The 21,285-nt window shown below is 36.1% G+C and overlaps 1 protein-coding gene across 1 annotated transcript in view; it reads left to right on the forward strand.

Annotated features, from left to right (window-relative positions):
• Uggt (UDP-glucose-glycoprotein glucosyltransferase) overlaps positions 1-20,172 on the forward strand; it is a 53,057-nt gene extending 32,885 nt beyond the window's left edge. Inside the window, exons 18-28 of the mRNA XM_085951223.1 lie at positions 732-882; positions 1,786-1,859; positions 4,215-4,385; positions 4,847-5,024; positions 5,311-5,493; positions 5,987-6,090; positions 7,499-7,665; positions 8,323-8,444; positions 11,275-11,464; positions 13,219-13,263; positions 18,667-20,172. Of these exons, the coding sequence (XP_085807349.1) occupies positions 732-882; positions 1,786-1,859; positions 4,215-4,385; positions 4,847-5,024; positions 5,311-5,493; positions 5,987-6,090; positions 7,499-7,665; positions 8,323-8,444; positions 11,275-11,464; positions 13,219-13,253 (1,375 nt within the window). The 3' untranslated portion in view covers positions 13,254-13,263; positions 18,667-20,172. The remainder of the gene's footprint in view (positions 1-731; positions 883-1,785; positions 1,860-4,214; positions 4,386-4,846; positions 5,025-5,310; positions 5,494-5,986; positions 6,091-7,498; positions 7,666-8,322; positions 8,445-11,274; positions 11,465-13,218; positions 13,264-18,666) is intronic.
• Positions 20,173-21,285: the final 1,113 nt, after the last annotated feature.

Here is a 21,285-nt window from a genome sequence, read left to right on the forward strand (position 1 = left end):
AATAATTAAATTTACCCCATGTAATTCGTGCGCACTAGAAGAAATCGCAATCTGCGTAAGTTAAAGGTTAAGTGGTTCCCCTCTAACAATATGTTTTAACCCTCCATCAAAAATTGAACCAAGTGTGGTATCTAGTGTCTAATTACAATGAAACCACGCATGCGATATGCACATGATGTATGGACCTAATATTTTGAGCAAGTGGCCAACATCCTCTCTAAGATGGAACAAGTCCCAGAGTAATAATATATAGAGAGTATGTATTGTTCAACTATATGAAGCCATGTTTCTTGCGTATAATGCACAGTAGAACCTCAGTTTTATTATTATTAACTTAACTATTTCAACGTTACACCATCATGTTGCTTCTCAGTATGGCTACCAAATTTAAACACAACATAGTTAACCATATTTTCTACTAAATTAACTAAAAATAATTACCACTAACTAAACAATAAATTTCAGCAATACATGCTCGCAGTTTTAGAATGAATGAACTCATTCAAACCAATATTTACCGGCGACGTGTATAAAAAATATTTAATTCAGCTGTAGAAATTCTATCTTACTCTAACGCATATTGCGGAGAATATAAGCATGCCAAATGCTTTCTCACTTGCACTTATGTTTCGTTTTTGTTCATGCCTTGGAGTTATACAAGTATTTTGAAGAGCAACTCTCACCTCAGAAGTCTCCATACCTAATAACTCAATGGTTTTTCATCGTTACAGCGAGTTTGAACTGGAATACTTGCTACTGGAAGGTCACTGTTGGGATGCGGCGGCCGGAACGCCTCCTCGAGGCCTTCAAGTCACCCTTGGCACACAGAGTGACCCCACGCAGGTCGACACCATCGTCATGGCTAATTTGGGATACTTCCAGGTAATACCTTCTTCATTTTTGTCCTTGTCCAATCATTAGGTAGATTAAGAAAATTGGTGAATAAACAGAGATTGTTTGATGTCGATATGCCATTGGCGAATATTTTTTTACTAGCTTACCTTCAAAAATAGTCGAGTGAATAGACACACAGTTACAAACGAGTAAAATGATATTACTATGGCAGTATCTGACAGGCCGAAGATTTTTAATGACACACGTTGAATATAGAGCGAAGCTCTTACATACTAAAATCACTGTAATACCGTTATTTTGTGGTTTAGTTTTTCATAATTATTCAAACAAATGTCACGGTGTGTTTAATTTTTTAGATTATGCAAATCAATCGACAGTGGCTAGTAATTTGAATTTAAAGTCAGACGAGATAACTCGCGAAATTTTTATGTGAGGCCTGTCGATCATGGCCTCATAGAGAAAGAAAACACGCTGAAGGCATAGAACCGGTTAACATATGACATTTACGTTGATTTGTAAAGAGATAATGTGATAGCGTCAAAACATAGTAATTTTACATTACGCACAGCAGTGTAGAAGGGTGGAAATAGGCTGTTGCGATCCTACATAAATGGTGCACACTAAACTTTGTCAGTAATACTTATTTGTTTTCGTTGAATTATGCATACATATTGCAGATCCTGAAGTCACAATATATTTATGTGATTTTTCTCAAAGCATGGGTGTTTGTGATTGTTTCGCTTCTATTACTAAAAAATACAATACTCTCATGGGGCTCTTGGCCTGCTGTAGTGTTATAAAGAATATATTATATCTATCTTATTAATCTCTTCTGTGACAAATACATGACGAAGTTCAATTCATTTACATAGTGTTACATCATTGTTGAATGTTGTGACTTATTATAATATCGATGTTTTATGTGTGTAGCTCAAGGCGAACCCTGGTGCGTGGATTCTGAAACTCAGGCAAGGACGGAGTGCCGATATATACGACATAGTCAGGTGAGATATTACATATTGCAATTGCGATATTGTAGGTTATTTTAAATCCCACACATGCCTATGTAACAAAATGCCAATCAAATGCTCGCGAGAGTAACCACATATTATGCCAGTTGTAAAGAGCTCTCAAGATGAACAATTTAGGACAACGCTATTTTTCCTGAGATGGATTCATGTATATATATTTTCAGTGAATTTGTGGTGTTGTACAGCACGACAGAAAACATATCCACTCCTCTTTGTTTGCCGCAGGCACATTTCTCTCCCTTAGCGATGGTGCCCACAGAACGCGTCGAGCGGGCGAAATCGGCGTATTCATAACCATAATCACACGTCTCTCGCCGCGCATTACCCTTCACCTATGTAATAAGCGGCCCAAGCAGCACAAAACAATTATTTTTACAGCGTCTCTCATAACAAAGCAATAAAAATATTATATTATTTCGGGGCTTGTAATAAATATTTACGACGACATTATTCAACCAGCGAAATATAATGACACGGAATCAAATAAAACAATGGGTTCTCTGTTATTAAATAATTGCTTTTGGCCCGTCGATCGACGACGCCTCAAGCAGCGTAATTTTGGTAGCCGTGTTCAATGAATGGACTTCTTTGTATTTTCATTAAATCGTATCGCCGAGAAGCGAAAAACGGTGACTCATGCGGCAGGCGGCGCGCAAGGCATCGTTAAGTCCAGTGGGCGCTGGCGTATTTGATTACGTTGTATTTTTAATGATTTACGCGCCACTTGTAGAAATTTTGCGCGAGCGCCGCACTCGCTGCGTCAATAGGCTTTATGCCTTAGCCTCAAGAATACTGTGCCTTTTTATACATGGTTCAACCACCTCAGTCAAGGTCTCGATAATTTTTTCTCTTCTGTTCTATTGAAAAGGAGCCTCTTGGGTTTTCGTATTGTTATGTTTTCGGCAACGGAAATCCTTACCAACGGTCCCCGATCCTTCACATGGTCCAGTGGAAGGTTTATGTCAGTAATAAGACTCGATTGATGTTAATCTTCAGAGATTTTTATTCGTCAATACTCAATTTACAATTACTTGGTGTATAAATAAAAGGAAAAGAACTCAATAGAGTTCGATCCGCAGTGAAACAACTCTGTGAGCAGAACTGAATTATGTTTGAACAAGTTGAATGAATCCAAGGATCATTTACAATAGTATTAATATGAAATAGTAAGTAAGTAATATTAGTGACGCTTAGTTCATGTACAAGGGTTTATATGTGTGTAGTAACACAGGTAGATAGGGTGGATAAATTGGGGTTGATCAATAATATAATATTAAATAGGTACATTGTAATAGTCGAAATCACCCCGATCGAATATTCTTAACAATAGTACATTATTAGTAACTTAGGGTGTCGATGAATTAAACAAAAGACAATTTATTGTCTCTGGGGAGGAATCATAGAGAGGGGAGTTACAGATCCATAACAGTATGTTTTCCATTCTCTAAGCTTGCCCAATAAAGTAACCCCATTTTTACGTGTGGGAAATATATAATTTAACATACAAAACCTTGATATAACGGATTAATGCGGACAAAATCCTGTTTATTCGTCTTCGGATGATATATCCAGACATATCCGATGTGGAGTGATGTTAATGTTCGATGTCGACACGCATGCTTTCGGTAATTCTGATTTTAAAAAAGAATCAAGTTTTGTTTGCACTTCTGAAGTCTGCTGTTTTTTATAGTCAACCCCTAAAATTACGAAAATTCGTGTAATATAGTTGAATTTTGTGATCTGACGAATAAATGTTATTAGATCGTCGAGATGCAATCTTATCACTGATAACTTTGTTTTTGGGTGTGTTGTTTCTTCTTCCTTGCTGTCTTCACTTCCATCCTCATTTCCTTCATCTGCTATTTCACTTTCAGTCATGTGATGCCAGGATCACCTTCGTCTACTTCTAATCATTGTAAACTTATTGAATGGAGTAAATAAATGCATCCATTCACTTCGAGTAGATTAGACTGCTGTGCAGCCGTGTGAATTAGCGGCTAGCGTTGCAAACGTCAGTGCTACGTTCAGTCTTCAAGCAGGACGGCATTATGACTCGAATTTGAGTGCGAGAGGTATGACGTGTTTATCATGAGCAGAACATTGTTTACAAGCGGTGACACTACGATTTAAACATTGTATAACATTACCAGGGTGTATTTTACAATTTTTACATTCGACTGGATATTTTGTCCGTTATAGCGAGGTTCTGCTGTACTGATAGATTTAAAGATAAACCCTTAATATTTTTAAAAACTTCAAAAATTAACACGATGAATTTCAAATGATAAAAAAAAGTATTTTTTAATCCTTATTCTAATTGTCTTACAGTCACGAGGGTTCAGACACTCCACCCAACAGCACGGATATAAAGGTGCTCATCTCTTCTCTGAGATCTCACGTCCTGAAGCTCCGAGTTGCCAAGAAACCTGGCAAGCAGATGATGGACCTGTTGGCCGATACCACGGAAAATACTGGAGGAATCTGGAACTCCATTACCAGGTAGAGCAACTAATTATGAAAGCAACTTAATAGATAATTTTTTTCTATTATCAAAGAGCTTGGACTATACCTAGAAGGAACCTTATCTTGTTTATCAGAAAATAAAATCATTAATTTAACGATGATACAGTAATAAAAATTTGTTAAATTGGACTTCTTGACTATCCTAATAATTCCTGATTAAAATATAAATTAGCATTTTTGCCTATTGGTGCCAGTAAATCCATGCATGACGATACAGGCTCTATTTTTCTGAGTATTTTTTAATTTGTTTTCTTTTATCATTTCATTATAACTGCATGCCGTCATTTCGTCAGTTTTTTAAGGTAATTCAGCAGAATATATTAGCGTGTCAAATATGTGTTTGTGTAATGCATATATTTTATATCAATATTGTATGTATTCTTAATGCCAAACAAGGCAAACCAATCTCAATCTTCCCGTCGGTATAATAATTCCAGCTCTTTCACTGCTGGAGACACGGCCGAGAAAGAAGACGAACGGATAAACATCTTCTCTCTGGCGTCGGGTCATCTCTACGAGAGGTTCCTCCGCATCATGATGCTGTCGGTGCTAAAGCACACTAAGACGCCGGTCAAGTTCTGGTTCCTCAAGAATTATCTCAGCCCTTCGCTTAAGGTAGGCATTGTCACTGGTATAATGAAAACATGATCATTATTCTAATTTTATATACTTTATAACATTTTACATTATTTCGCATATATGTACTTAGAGACGTCAAAACAACGTTAAAATACATTTTAAAAGTAAAAAAAATGATAACCACATTGTATATTTGTCATCATCATAGATGAGGGTCTTTCTTTGGTGATAAATTCAGATTTAAATATAAATGCTACAACTTTTACTGATGCAATGATAATTTGATGACTCAATTGCCTAACATCACTGTTTGGTTATCTAGGACATTTTACCATACATGGCCAAGGAGTACGGCTTCGACTACGAACTGATCCAGTACAAGTGGCCGCGCTGGCTGCACCAACAGACGGAGAAGCAGAGAGTCATCTGGGGATACAAAATCCTCTTCCTGGACGTGCTCTTCCCGCTGGATGTCAAGAAAATCATATTCGTCGATGCTGATCAGGTCAGTGTCTGCCAATATAATTATAACCTTTGGTAATGTACAGAATACTGGCCAAGTAGATACTAGATGCAAGAGTTCTTCGTGAATGTTTATAAAACTTTCTTATTTATTGATATTTTCAAGAACACTTGGCTGCACTTTTCAGTGGACTGTAAATTTTGTTTGTTCCTGATGGAATGATTCGTATGATAGGGGGGTGTATGTTAAGGATGCCAGGTATTGACCTTTTGTGCTGTTGAGGCTGGCTCCGTGGTCTGGTTGTCATTCCTGGCACTATCACTCTCGCGTGGTATTGTTTATATTACAGTCATAAATGGTTTAGGTTATAAGTGTTTGTAACCGCACGGTTGATGAATGACTGACTGTCAATTGTCGGCCTGGCAATGATCAGGATATCAGGTGGGTAGGACTTTTTTGTTGTATTAGGGCCGCCGTAATTGACCTAACCAAACATTTCTAAAAGTTATTTTATTCACATTTTTTAAAATTTCAGATTGTCAGAGCTGATATGAAGGAATTGGTAGACTTGGACCTTGGGGGTGCGCCTTATGGCTACACACCATTCTGTGAAAGTCGAGTGGAGATGGACGGATTCAGGTATTTTGTTGTGATAAGCTATCACATTTATTATTACGAAAATGTGGGTTCTCTAAAATAAAGACCGAATTGTCACGACAGGGAATCAGTAATTTGTTACTGACGCTGTATGACATCTGTAACAGATGCATTGATACGTAATAATATAATCCGATATGTAGTCGTCAAGATTAACACGAGATATACCTAGCTTGTCGGCAACATCGTGCTGAGTCCTGTTTCTTTCCAGCGATTAGGATTGCACTAACTACAGTGCGAAAATGATAAGTTGAAGTGTCATGGCCGCCGTCGTGGCACTGCGATCTATGTCAATATCGTAGTTCTCGAAATGGCCACGCTTCACGCTAAACTTGCTGCACAGTATATACTTTATTTGATTTTTTACGGCGTATTGAAAACCTATGTTATAAAAAATGTATACAACATATTGTCGCCGTAGATGTCAAGGGAGCCAAGCCACAAATTTGACGAAAATGAGTAAAGTACACAAAAGCATTTTAAAATCATCAAAGATGCAGTGGTCAATGGATTTAAGCCAAAAAACTCTTTTGACTACATTTTTTGTACATTTCAATATTCAGTGGTCACGAGATATAATACACGTAACTTCTAAGATACTATTTTTTTTAGTTATTTGTATAAAATAATAAAAAGATAACACCACAAAGTATATTCTATTCTAGTTTCACCGTATATCTTTAAAAACAAAAAAGTTCAATAAAAAAATGTTACTTTTTTTGTCACACAAAATCTTTGAGTGCCTGTTTCTCAGCATTATGATTTTGTGGACTGGCTCCCTTGACATCTTCGGCGACGATATAGAGATATGATAATTTCAATATTAAATGTTATATTTTTCCTGAAATCTCATAGCTCTGTTTATCGCTGTTCTGTTTTGTCCGGTTACCGTTTATAATTACCACGAATACACATGCATTCAAAGGATGTGATAATCCGTACTTAATAAAGGCTTTTCCAAGTTCTGGTAGGTATTTATTTTTTATACGCAATAAAGCCTGTATTTCACAAGATGAATGGCATGTGGCCCCATCCTTTTGGAACATGTTTACAAAATCGAAATCTTCCAATTCCGGTCACACAAAAAGTCGGTTATCATTTGCCTATAGCGGATGCCATTGACCGCAACGGTTGCTATTTCATTACTTATGAAGTATGGCCCGATGACGCCTCTATCCCGTAAAACGCACCAAATTGTAACTTTCGCAGTATATGACAGCCTCTCTTGAATTACTTGCTGGTTTTCTTCACCCCAAATTTGGTAGTTTTTCCTATTAACCCTGACATTCTATCTCCGACAGCAAAACATCTTCATATTCCACCACAGACATTCTTTATTGGGTCATTCACAACTTACATTAGAATTAAATTTCAATTCTTTTCTGTTCAGATTTTGGAAACTGGGCTATTGGCGAAATCATCTGCAGGGACGTCGGTACCACATCTCCGCTTTGTACGTGGTGGATCTAAAGAGGTTCCGAAGAATCGCCGCCGGTGACAGATTGAGAGGACAGTACCAGGCCCTCAGCCAGGATCCCAACAGTTTGAGTAATCTCGGTGAGTAAAAGATGCTATGAAAATACTCTTTCTTCCATTGGAGATAATTAACGCAATCGTGATTTAGCGGTTGCTCCGATGGATGGAGGAGCGAGTTTTATTTGCAGCGTAAACAGTCGGTACAAGAGTATGGTACAGTAGTTATGTTACAATACTTATGATACTGTTCCGAGGTCCGAGTCTCGGTAGAATGAGATGCTGTGCAGAGCGATACAGAGACTGAGATACTGACAGACGGGAACTTATATTCGAGTGACGTGTCTAATGAATTATGATCCTCTATTTATTGATATACTCACAACCAAAATAATATCTTGAAAAGAATATTGAGGAAATAATTATTATAATTTGTCATATAGAGTTTGCGTCATAGCTATGTGGAAAAATGGATATTACAGAAATTAAAATTGCAGTAAGCTATTTACTGTGTTTACCATAATTGGACATTGGAAATGGATGTTAAAGAATTTGTAATTGCGGTAATGTATTTTATATCGCCGATCAATATGCTGACACGGATTGAGTTGTTTATCCCCCATGAATCAAGAGTGATATCTATTTATTATTATGATAGCGAGTATAATTTTCAAGAGTGAGCCAAATTTAGTTTTAATTGTCCATGAATAAAAAAATGAAAGTGTTTTTTTATGTTTCCAGACCAGGATCTCCCGAACAATATGATCCATCAGGTGGCCATCAAGTCGCTTCCCCAGGAGTGGCTGTGGTGTGAAACCTGGTGCGACGATGCATCCAAGAGTACAGCCAAGACTATTGATCTCGTAAGTTCATAATATGATACGAAAAAGATATAATCTAATACCAATATTATAATACAGTACTCTCGCAGTAATCCGCCACCCCAAAAACCAGACAAGTGTCCAATTAGTGAAAGCGGCGGATTATAGTGCTTACATACAAAATATGGTAAAAATTAAAACAGTTACAGGCGGACCTCGACTTACGAACGTTCGACTTTCGCACAATTCGCTATTTCGCACATTTCAAAAAAAAATGGTTTTTTTAAAACGTCGCGCTGGCCGTGGGGTTAAGATATCCCCTTCTCGCTCGCTCACAAGCAAGTGCATTTCTTGCGTCACTTGCATCCTGCTCGCACCCGTCACTTTGCTTGTGAGCTAGCTTGGATAGGTTTATTCTTGCGCAGGAGCGCGTGCGGGCGTGTCATGTTGTGCGTTTTGCTAATTTTATTCATTTGAAATTTTTCACCCTAAACATTTATAAACATGAGTGAGAAACGGAAAAACTGCAGTGTTGATACGAACAAAGAGAAATCAAGGATTTATAAACTTCACATGACGTTCTGATTGCGGTGAATCTTTTGCTTCAATGGGACGTTCGTATGATACAAACAGGTCTACTACGATATGTTCAATTTTGAAAAGTAAAAATAAAATTAAGGAATATGTTAAAAATTGTGGAAATATATGTTTAAAGGTTGTTTCCAAAAGACACGGCATAGTTATGGATGAAATGGAAAAATATTTGTCACCATGGATCGACGACCAACATCAAAAAAATGTCCCTCTGAATATTTCAATTATTCAAGCGAAGGCTCTTAGTTTGCACAAAGATTGGAAGGCTAGATTAAAAGAAGATTCTAACACGATTTTTCAAGCAAGTAACGGTTGGTTTATATTAAATTCACTGGAGAATCGGCTAATGCGGATAAAGATGCTGCAAAAGAGTTTATTTCCTCATTATCCAAAATATTGAAGATGGAGAATATTCCTCTAGCTAAATATTTAATGTAGATGACACAGGTTTATTTTGGAAAAAAATGCCTTGTCGTACATTCTTATCTAAGGAAGAATCAGTTGCCCCTGGGCATAAACCTTCTAAAAACCGATTGACATTGCTTCTTGGTGGAAACTTGGCTGGTGATTTAAAATTGATGCCAATGTTAATTTATCAACCAGAAAATCCCAGAGCATTGAAAGGGAAGGATAAAGAATTGCTTCCAGTAATCAAATAAGAAAGCCTGGGTTTACTGCGTTAATATTAAAATATTGGTTCACTTTACATTTCGTGCCAGCAGTTAAGCAATATTGTAAATTTAATGATTTACCATTTAAAATATTTTATTTAAAATAAAGAAGAACTTTTTAAGGGTAACACCCGCAAACCCCACTTAAACATGTCTCTTAAACATCTTATAATATTTCAAAATACACACTATTTAATTTTTTTTTACTTCCCTCTACTTTCGAACATTCAACATTCGCACACCTTTTCAAGAACCAATTATGTGCGAAAGTCGAGGTCCTCCTGTATTTCGTAAAAATAGTTTATTTTTTATGAGATATTTGTACTAGCGAATTACGGTTTTATTTATATTCAAAATCAAGTAAATTATACATATTTATAAACTAAGTTTATTAACTACATATTAAACAGTAAATCACTTGACATAACCAGTTGTTCAGTGAGGCAGATATTTTTGAATGGCTTAGGGTTCCTGGCTTTCCCTATGACCAAAAGCTTCAGTTTGTGTGTCCCGGTTGCATTGGAGCACGGCATAATTGTGATGCGGTCCTTGGGCACTTTCCTCCCTGGTACATTACTTTCTTCGCGATGAACCTACGTTTTACGAAGGAGAGGTTTCCAAAATAAACCCGTCTCATCTGCGTTGCATACTTGTATGCGGCAGACTACTGAATTTGACAATCGAATACCGGCGAATTATAGAGCTTGATTTTGTGCTTTCAACTAGTAAAAATAACATATTTTCAAATTATCATATTTTCCATGTTTGTCTATCCCTCACTTGCCCTATAAGAATCTTCGGTACAGTTCGGTTATGAGGAATACAGCGGAAAATACAATTTGAAAATACCCGATATACTGGATTATTTGTTAGTTCGGGTTAGTTTAGGTTAGGTTGGGTTAGATTAGGTTTGGTTAGGTTATCCTAACAAATAATCCAGTATATCGGCTATTTTCAAAATGTGTTTGCTGCTGTATTCCTCATAACCGAACTGTACCAAATCTTCAATTTTTATATCGTGCTCACAGCATTTTTTTTCATTTTTTCGGAGTGTAATTAAAGAATAACTAATCAAAAATTGCATGTTATGTCAAGTCAATCGATTTTTTGCTTTCCCGCATTACTCTGTATGGTGCTAATAGGGTATTTTACAATTTAACAATATTATATCTCGAACTGTATTGTAAAAACAATATTTTCTCATGCTTGTCTTTGTAAAGGTTTTTTGTAATACCCCGATCGAGATGGGGTGGGGTATTCATTGTAAAACTGTAAATATATTATTATATCGTGTAAAACAGACTTCACACACAGACGCAGCGTTTACACACCTTCTGTATGCGCACAAAAGTAAGTGTGCTTCTGCGCAGGTCCGTGCTTAAGTTGTTTAGCTATAAAAAATATTTTTTAAATCTATGTTAAATTGGAATTTAAAATGGCAACACTAACACCAAAACTGACATTGCCATATTATTTATTATTTTGGGAAAATGTCAACTATGTATACGATTCATAATTAGTTAGTTTTACTTAGATAATGCGGCCATCTCTGCATTTGATCCTAAGATGTCTGTGCATGAAAATCATTGGTTTCTTTGTATTTTCAGTGCAACAACCCTCAGACGAAAGAGGCAAAGTTGACAGCTGCCGTAAGAATTGTCCCGGAATGGTCAGCATACGACGACGAGATCAAGAGACTGCAGCAGCGGATACAGAAAGGAGAGTTCAGTCAGGATATCGGAGACCATGCCGACCCCACCTTGGAAGCCGAGAGGATCCCAGAGCCAGGAGCGGATGGTAACTATTAGCTTATCTTGTCAAATCTTTTTTCACTCTCTTAAAACAATGTCCGCATCTTAGTTGTTATTTATTAACATTCCATGACTCTGGAATCCAATTGGCTACAAGACAAGCAGGCTAGGTTGACATTCACTTGAGGCATTCGTACCATGTGGCCGAGCCAGGTCCAATATTGTATCTTCACTTTTAAAGTGACGAGAGGCTGTTAAAGTAATCCCCAGTAACTTCCGCGAGCATCTGTTCTCGAAGCTCAGTATGCAGTAACTCTGATGCTGCGATTACATTATGATCATATCACATGTTGGCACGGCAACAAATTTAGTTTATGATTTCGTCATTCTGCAGAATATGGAAAGTGCCAACTCTAATTTATTAGTATTTTGAATAATTATTCAGTATTCATGGTATAGGTAAATCATTCTACAGTGGCACCATAGGCGATTCACGCGTGTATTGAATTGCTTGCTACAATGCCTGTTTCAATGCTAGCAAACAATACCACTACAACTGCAAGCCGCATTTGCCGTACCCATGGTGCCACTGTAAAACGATTTACCTCTACATAATTTTAATTCATTTTAACAGTTTCTAGGTGTGCATACGTACAAATTACCTGTGGTATTGCATCCATAGATAATATTTTGAACAGAATACCTAACCAGCAGACCATAGATAATAGATGTAAACACCAGACATAGATAATAATTTAATAGAAAATTCATAGAGAAAAACATAAAAACAAAGAGCTCGCGTTTTGACATGAGTCCAAAATGTGTAGGTATGCAGAACATAATAAACTAGTAAGTAACTAAGTAACTTACAATGTTTGTTTAAATGTTGAAAATGTGTTACGGCATGGGAAGATCAGTCTGATAACATTTTCAATACCAAGAAAAATTACATTACAAAGCTTAGCTTAGCTTAGCTTAGGCAGCTTACTGTAACAGCACATAACGTGATGATAATGTATTTAACGCATGAGTCTTCTTAGTTTTTCAGCATCATCAGAATGCAAGTATCGAACATGCGGCATTTGTTTTTGACAGAGTGGCAAGTCCAGTCATGCAGTGGCGAAGGGTGGAGGTAGGCTGTTAAGATCAGCCATAAATAGTGCACTCTAAACTCTGTCAATCATACGTATTTGTTTTCATTGAAATAAGACTACAATAATTTACAGATGGTGGAAAACCAAGGCAATAGATAATACTCGTCTATCTATAAAATATCTAAAATTATGCAATATGTAACTTTGGATATTTAATAGATAGAATAATATTTTTTTTTATCTATTATAGTTTGGTTAGTTAGTGCTTAATGAATTTAAAACAAATGAACCAACAATATTATGTTTAATTTCTTAATCCAACGAAAACAAATAAGTATGAATGTGCACATAAATGTGTGCGTAATTTTGTCATATTGTCCAAAGTATACCAAAACTATTATGGTTTGGTTCAGGCACGGTTTAATTGATTTTTAAAAACTAACTAACACCATCTGTAAATTGATTGTAGTCTTAAATCAATAAAATAAATACGTATGACTAACAAAGTTTAATGTGCACTATTTATGGCATATCACTGCCTACCTCCACCCTTCGCTACTGCGGTCATGAGACAGACCGCATCAAGTGGAATGTTGCTCCAACCATTCTCATTCGAATAACGAGCTCTTTTTGATGTGGTGAATACCATGTGGTAAACTTAATTTTTCAGAATGTTTCAAATGATGTTTTGTCTCTATTGTTTCAGATGTACGAAAACCGAAGGCACATTCCGAGTTATGATGGCAGCAAGGCGAGTCCTGCCCCCTCATTTCTAATATTATTCTGCCGAGTGGAGAGGAAAATAATTGTGATTTTTAGCTGATTTTTTATGAAAATAATTAATTGATGTGTGCATTATAATTAATAACCGTTCTGAGGAACTCACTCACTGGTGCGCGAGGTGACGGATGGAAGGTCTTCAAAAGGCCCTTTAAACTTCTCAGTATCAGAATAAATTCGAACAGATTGAGACCACGGGATGAACAATAGTGTCGACCCTCGTTTCAGTATCTATCTATCGAATCGCTTCTAAATCATTTATAAGAATTGTCATTTTAAAATTCAGGATGTTTTTGGATTAATGATATCTGGGGGTCTATTCTATACACAGGGCAAGGCTGTTTATTTACCGCTAAAGTGATAAATATTATCACTTTATCATATTTATGTATTGAGGTATTATACTTGTTACGATAAGTTAGCCGTCTAAACAGTCAAAACTCTCTATCTCACTCTCAAGTTAAGGTGACGCATCAGTGAAACGCCAAATAATTTCCAACTGTAGGCGCGACGAAATTTTGGACTCGCTGCCATTCACTGAGAGAATCTCGAGCCAGAAGCACGACGACGGGTCAATTAATTCTAAAATCGTGTAAAGATGACTAAAAACGTTACCCATTTACTTTAAAAAGAAAACATGTCAATTAATATATTATTATTGTTAGTAATAGAACAATAAACAGAACATAAAATGAACGTATGTTGGATTTATATGAAAAATAATATTTCGTTTGACAGGTGTCATTTGCACCCGCGACCCGCAGTCCGCGCATCGCCTAGCAACGATCTTTTTAGACCGTGCCTCAACTAATGCATGGCCTTAACATAGCCAAGAGAGGTGCTGTAAAAACATAGCACTTATTGTAACAATTACATCGATACAAATCTACCCTAGATAGCTGTCGTAGAGACCGAAAAGCAGTCTTGTGTATAGAATAGATGCGCTGGAGGTAAAATAGTGTCAAACCTCAGAGTAATGATATATAGAGAGCGCCTATTTTTCGGCAAAATGAAGCCGTGTTTCTTGCGTATAACGCACAGTAGCACCTCGATTTTATTATTATCAACTTAACTATAAAACGTTATACCATCGTGTTGCTTCTCAGTACGGCTACCAAGTTTAAACACAACATAGTTAACGATGTGTTCTACTAAAATAACTGAAAATAATTACCACTAACTTTATATTATTTAACACAAACAATAAATTTCAGCAACACGTGCTCGCAGTTTTTAAATGAATGTAATCAGTCTAATCCATTTTTACCGGCAACGTTTTGAAAAATATTTAAGAAATTCTATCTTACTCTAACGCATAGTGCGGATATATTAGCGTGCCGAATGCTTACTCACTCGCACTTACGGTTCGTTTTTGTTCAGGCCTTGTGTCAACTACAAATTATTGGTGGCAGATGAAACACCAGATCAAATTTTAATATAAAGGAATTCCCTTTCTTCGTACAGAGGATTCCTTTGACTCTTTTTAAAATTAATCAATGTCGATTGTGGTTTGATTTATTTATGCACAAAGTTTAAATTGGTTTTGTTGATTCTCTTCGATCTAAGAATATGAGGGTTGACATTGCGTTATCCCTGCCCATTCATTTGTCAAAATAATTACAGCCTAATAAGCCTTGAAAATTATGTTTTTGCCAGAGAGATATCGTATACTGCTTTGTATTTTTTCATGTGCACTCAAAAAGTAGAGAATATCGACTGCTTAATCTACAAACCGGCCTACTCCATTTGGGCAAATTGTTCAGGAAGCAGAAAAAATTTAACTATTGAGCAGAAATTAACAATTTCAAAAACACACTTTTAAATTTTGTGTGAGCATAGAAAACATGCTTTATAACAAAATGCCATTTGGTCAAAAGTGCAGTTAGCTGGTTTGCAGATTAAGTGTCAATACGGAAACCACATGATGTATAGCATGGTAAATCGTCTCGTATTCCGTAACTGCCGAATATGGAAGAAGACACTTTGCAGTTTGTATCAATCATTCAAATTAGCTAAATTAAAGTATGTGTTTCTGGTACTGAGATGTATAAAGGGTCTTTAGTAGGGCTTGGCAACACTGAACGTAATTGAGGGACCTAAAATTTTCAATTCCTTCTTTATCAAGTTACCGAAAATCGTTTTGATCCGACGACTACAGTTGTATTAGAATTATAATCGAAATAATCCATTGAAAATTTACAGATGTCACTGTTTTTATTTTGTGCTTTTCCTAATCTAAATTATTCCAATAAACTGATTTGTATTATTCGTAGAGCTAATTGCATATTCTCATTTTTTAATTAATGTTCAGTAATTAATTAATGATCTCTTTATAAATTAAATGGTAAATAATTGATTACTACCAAGTAGTGTCACACTGCACGCAGTAACCGCCAGGATTCCTGTTTCAAACACTCAGGGGTCATCCATATATGATGATGTCACGTCATTATAGGGGATGATGGGGTGATCGATTATTTAAAAAAATCTTTATTTTTGAACAAATACTGGGGTGTAAAATATTTTGTGACCAAATGTAACAAATGGCAAGGGGGGCTTAAAAATAATCAAAAATGTATGACGTCATTTATGGGTGACCCCTTGCCTAGTCATGTTCAATAGGTATCGAAAAGTTTATAGCAGACATTCTAAAATGTAGGAAATTTCTAACGTATGTATCCAATTTCGATATGTGTGTACACTTTGAAATCTAAATACCACCAAGTGACAAACATCTGGTTGATGGTGATTTAAAAAATATTTAGTTGGTGCGGTTGTTAACCTGTGGAAGTGATTAAGGCCGTGGTGTTAATATCCTTTCCGTTCCCGTCAGTGTTGCCACACTCTAAATAATTAATTATTGTTAGGATTGACTGAAAAGGTTCAAATTTATGTTTATTATTATTGTTGCAGTTGTAAGCCAACGAAACAAAATCCATTGATTGTAGCCACATTAATTACCTTTGTGAATCGTACTGCGCGATATTCAACCAATATGGGTGTTTTTTGATTTATAATATCTCTGATATTTTGATGAATATCCCGTGCTAATATGGTGTGGAGGTAGGCTGTTAAGATTCAACTTAAATAGTGCACACTAAACTTACGCGTCGGCTTCTAATGTCGTGGGTCCCAGGTTTGAATCCTGGGTCTGGCAAATACACATATTGTTTTTCAATTTGTGTTTTGAGTCAGAGTATGGACCTAATACGTTGAGCAAGTCACTAACATACAAGAATCTGTTAATACAAAACTCCACTCAGTGGGAGGCCCATATGATCCTATCAGGATCGGACATGATCAAAAGAATCACCAATTTGTAGTCTTAGTTCAATGAAAACAAATATGTAACTGACAAAGTTTAGTGTACACTATTTATGTTAGATGTTAACAGCCTACCTCCACCCTTCGCCACTGTATGGTGTCAAACATAAATTGGCGGCAGGTAAAACGCCAGATAGCCTATTAAAACGTTGCCATATTGGATTTTATTCTCGTCTTGTTTTATTGGCCTATCAAGAATGCTAACTGTTTCATATTTTGTCGGTAGAATCCAATTATATCATGAATTATTGCAATAATAATATCATTAGCTTAACCGAATATCACTGAAGCAATACAGTTAGCTGGTTTTGTCTGTCAGTCGTGATAATATAGGTATGTAGAGCCTGTACAAATAGTGAATCATCGGCTATGTTCGGCAATCGTCAGCTTTTTAGTGGGTGAACCGAAAACGTGTAAGAGGAAAATCATTAGATTAATAAATTAAAACTAATTATTAGTATTATATCAAAGCCCACTATAGCCAGGTCTATATTTTGGTTACATGTAAATTGTACGTAAAACTTCACCGTGGCACAGTTCGCCGTGAGCTTTCTTATATGACCGTATACTATACAGGGTCTCCAATTTTATTAGATTCAATATGAACATTAATTCAATTTTCATAGCTGATTTTGGCAAAATTCATGAATTCAAGAATGAACACCTAACCTAACCTAACAAATAATCCAGTATTTTCAAAATTTGTTTGCTGCTGGCTTCCTGTAAAGTGTAAACCGATAAGAACCGTGTTTTATTTAGACATGAATTTTATGTCAGTACTATACGACCCAAAGAGGTTGGACAGTCATACGGCCATATATTTCCAATATAACATTTCACGGTGGAGTGTGATACGGTGAACTGCATATGTACAAGTTTCCGACCACACTATACTTTGGTCAACTGTTTGAAATTTGCAATTCTATGCTGGCCTGTATATAAAAATCACTGAATCTATTTCTGCGTTTGATGGCTTGAATGAAAGATCTCTGGGTCTCAAGACGAGCGCAAAAATAAAATTTATTACACAAAAAACCACTAAGCCAACGAGTACCCCTAGATTGGGACTTTTGTGCCAATGAGCCACTATATTGTATTCCAACTGCCAAAAAAATATCAATTAGCTTTGTAGCTTTACACAGTGTATTAATATCATTAATTAGTGACAAGTTGAAGATTGCTGAATGTCGAACATAACCGATGTATCAGAACTAAATAATTTCGCTCTACCTCTGTGTATTTGGGGTAACTGTATATGTATGAATAGTTTGAAGCTAGTATGGGAGAGTATAGTAGAATTGATTGGAGCCACAGTCGAAACAATGTAACCCACATAAAATGGTGCAATTCCATTTTAGTAGTAATAGTTCATTATTTTTCTGACTTAGGTATTTTTTGTAATGGATATTGTATAATTAAAAGTATGTATTGTCAAATAATGTTGCATTAGGACAGGAGGCGTTGAAGTGAACCTATAGAACAGGCGTGTCCAACTTGAAGTAGGCTTCAGCACACTCTTCAACATGAACAAACATATTATATTTGACTGGAAATACTTAGGAATACCCAATTTTCCATTAGATGTGAAAATGATACGTTTTAATCTACTTTTGGGCACTCATTTGCACTTATCATCAAATGATTCTCCTACTGTGCAAAGAGCCTACTGCTCGACTGTTAGAGGAAACCATGCATTAGGCTTCTTTAGCTAAGTGATACGATGAGGTCACGTGGGGTTCTTTATGGTTAATATAAAAACGATGAGCCTATGGAGCAATCGACTAAAATCCATCCCGTAATTGACATGTTGGACATGCCTGCTCTTAAAGACAATCTCTTAAATTGAAACTTAGATGAAGGATTATTTGGAATAAGGCTTAAATTAGCTACATGTCAATTCGCATTGTGAGTTCATTTGCCAATTTTCATATTGCCTGCGTCCTATCGAAAACTGTAAGGATTTTAATTCTATTTTATATCCACTCAATGTTTTGAACATTCATGAATTATTATTGTCTTGACATTTTCTTCTGTTTCTCCTAAATTGTAGCATTTCCCGAAATAAACACGGGCTGTGCCATGAATCTCCGGGTTATGTTGCACGTACGAGGACCACTTTTTGAATCCACCCCTGCAAGAGGATTATTGTTACTGTTGTTCCAATTTGGAATTGAATGAATGAGTGCATGAACTTGCCTAAACTGTGTAGTTTTTTTTAACTTTTAATCGCATAATGTCTCTATAATATTAGTGTAAATGTGAAATAAACCATCCTGAAATGGTCGGGTAAAAGATGAATTTTAGAAATAGCTTCTTAATATAGAATTAAATTTTAATTAATCAAGCGTTTGCTGATTCAGCAGCTCATTTGTATCGAAAAGTTAAAACAAAGATTTTCTTCTTCCTGACGCTGCCTTCGTTCAGATCTGTCCAAAACTGCTACCTCCAGTTTAGGACTCTCAAGGTCTTAAAATCCAACTTGACACTATCCCTTCATCTTGTATGAGGTCGACTGAGTTTTCGTTTGACTTCTAGCTTTCCGAATGTCATTTTCTTTGTCATGTGTGACTCGTCCATCCTGTTTACACGGCGCAGCCATTTAATATGGCTCCTGTAAAAAGCGTACAGCTCATAATTGTATCTTCGCCTCCATTCCAATGGGTCCGAAGATACTACGCAGCATGTTCCGTTCAAAAGAGCCTGACACTATGCTTTTATTTTAGTCATGTATCAGATCTGTCATACATGACATCTGGTGGCAAATAAATATACCGGCTATAAACAAGCCACCATGTTGGAATTTCAAACTGCCAAATATTAATTTTGCTTTGGCTACCATTCAAAGGATCTTGTTTATAGTCACTGAAGATAGTATTGAAAAAATTGTACAAAAATACTTTGTAAACTATTTCTAAAGATAATAACATGTTAACGCCCACGATGACCGAGCAACTTAAGCGTCACTTAGTGTTGTGGGTCCCGTCAGGTTCGAATGCTGGGTCTGGCAAATACATACATTGTTTTTCAATTTGTGTTTGTGTCAGAGTATGGACCTATTAGGTCGAGCAAGTGGCTAACATCCGTTTCTCGTAAAAACAAAATTCTGTTAATACAAAAAACCTGATCTTATTAGGATTGGACATGGTCAAATAATTAATGTACTAAAATAATCGTTTGCATAATATTATGTAGTATTGTATAAATTGGTTCAAACTTTTCATTCAGAGTGTTCAAATCATTCATTAAAATAATGTTCAAACTATTCATACAATTCTGTGTGTAATAATTAGACCATATTATGAACCTTGCCAAAAACCGGTGTTTATGTTTTTAATCATTCTAAAGTTGTATGTATGGTCATATTTGGTTGAAATAACATTATTTTTTCTGTGAGAACATTTTTATTTTTTGATATATATTTATATCACCTCAAGCATACTTTGTGAAGTTAGAGTGAACTTACCAGATCTCTCTCTCTCTCTTTCTTATGTTATTATGGCTTTGAAGAAGCCGTCGATTACGTATTGTGAAAATAAAGACAATGTAAATATTGAAATGAGTTTTATTTTAAAGTATCATCCATCACCAGAAAAAATTGTAAACCTCCGAATTTTTAACTTTAAGACAGCTTTTACTTGAGCATATGTACATACGTACCTCTGACAAAGTCTGCTGTGCACTATTTATGTTGGATCTTAACAGCCTACCCCCACCCTTCGCCACTGTATGGTGTCAACCATAAATTGGCGGCAGGCAGCTTTCTTATCGGAAAGACATGACCGTATAATACTAACGGTCTCTCAATTTTGGCAAAATTCTTTAATTCAAGAATGAAAACTTAACTTAATGTCACCACTCCCTCAGGAGTGACCGCCAAGGGTTGATAGCACACCGTATTAAATTGTCTTTATTGGTATGCCGCCCTGACGTCGCACCTACTGAGGGTGTCAACGCCTAAAGTGAGAGGGCGGTCAACAATGGCGGACCCTGATATTCGACTAGCTCAGCATCGTGAGAGGGATTCCATCCAGTGAGAGATTGGAGTAGGTGGTGGATGCACTCGTGAATGGTGCTCCACTAAAGGCACTTTATTAATAAAAACTCGCTTTTAAAATATTTGTATTTTATTGTTTATAGCACAACCTCTATCAGAGGTCAAGGTCACGGGGAAATGTTTATTGTATAAAATTATAAAGTTTATATTTAATGTATCTTTTTAAGAACTAACTTATTTATAATATATGCTTTTGTAAATATAGTCTTATTGAGGAACTTCGTTCACACATTAAAGTCTCAATAAAGTTTGTTTATTTAATTATTTATTTGAAATCTTAGATTAAGTACACAGTTGAAATCTTATAAAAATAGTTTTATATTTCGTGATTATTAATATTAAAATTTGGTAACACTATTTAATTCGAGAGGTAGATATTTAATTAAGTTCGAAGATTATACGCGTGTATATTTTATCGTTCGTATAGAACGGCGGTTTATAAAATTTAGTGCAGGTTTCGCAATACTGTAGGCGTGATGTCATCTACGGATGACGTCAGGTTAGCGCGGGCGGAAATCCAGTTGAAAATTACTCGCGAGTGTGTAGTACTAGGATTATCGAAACCCTTCGCGGGTTACGGAGAATGTCGTGGAAGCAGGAACCGAACGGAACTGC

The sequence above is a fragment of the Rhyacophila brunnea genome, unplaced genomic scaffold (genome assembly GCF_057557595.1).
Source record: "Rhyacophila brunnea isolate RB1 unplaced genomic scaffold, BYU_Rbru_1.0 scaffold_24, whole genome shotgun sequence".
NCBI lineage: Eukaryota > Metazoa > Arthropoda > Insecta > Trichoptera > Rhyacophilidae > Rhyacophila > Rhyacophila brunnea.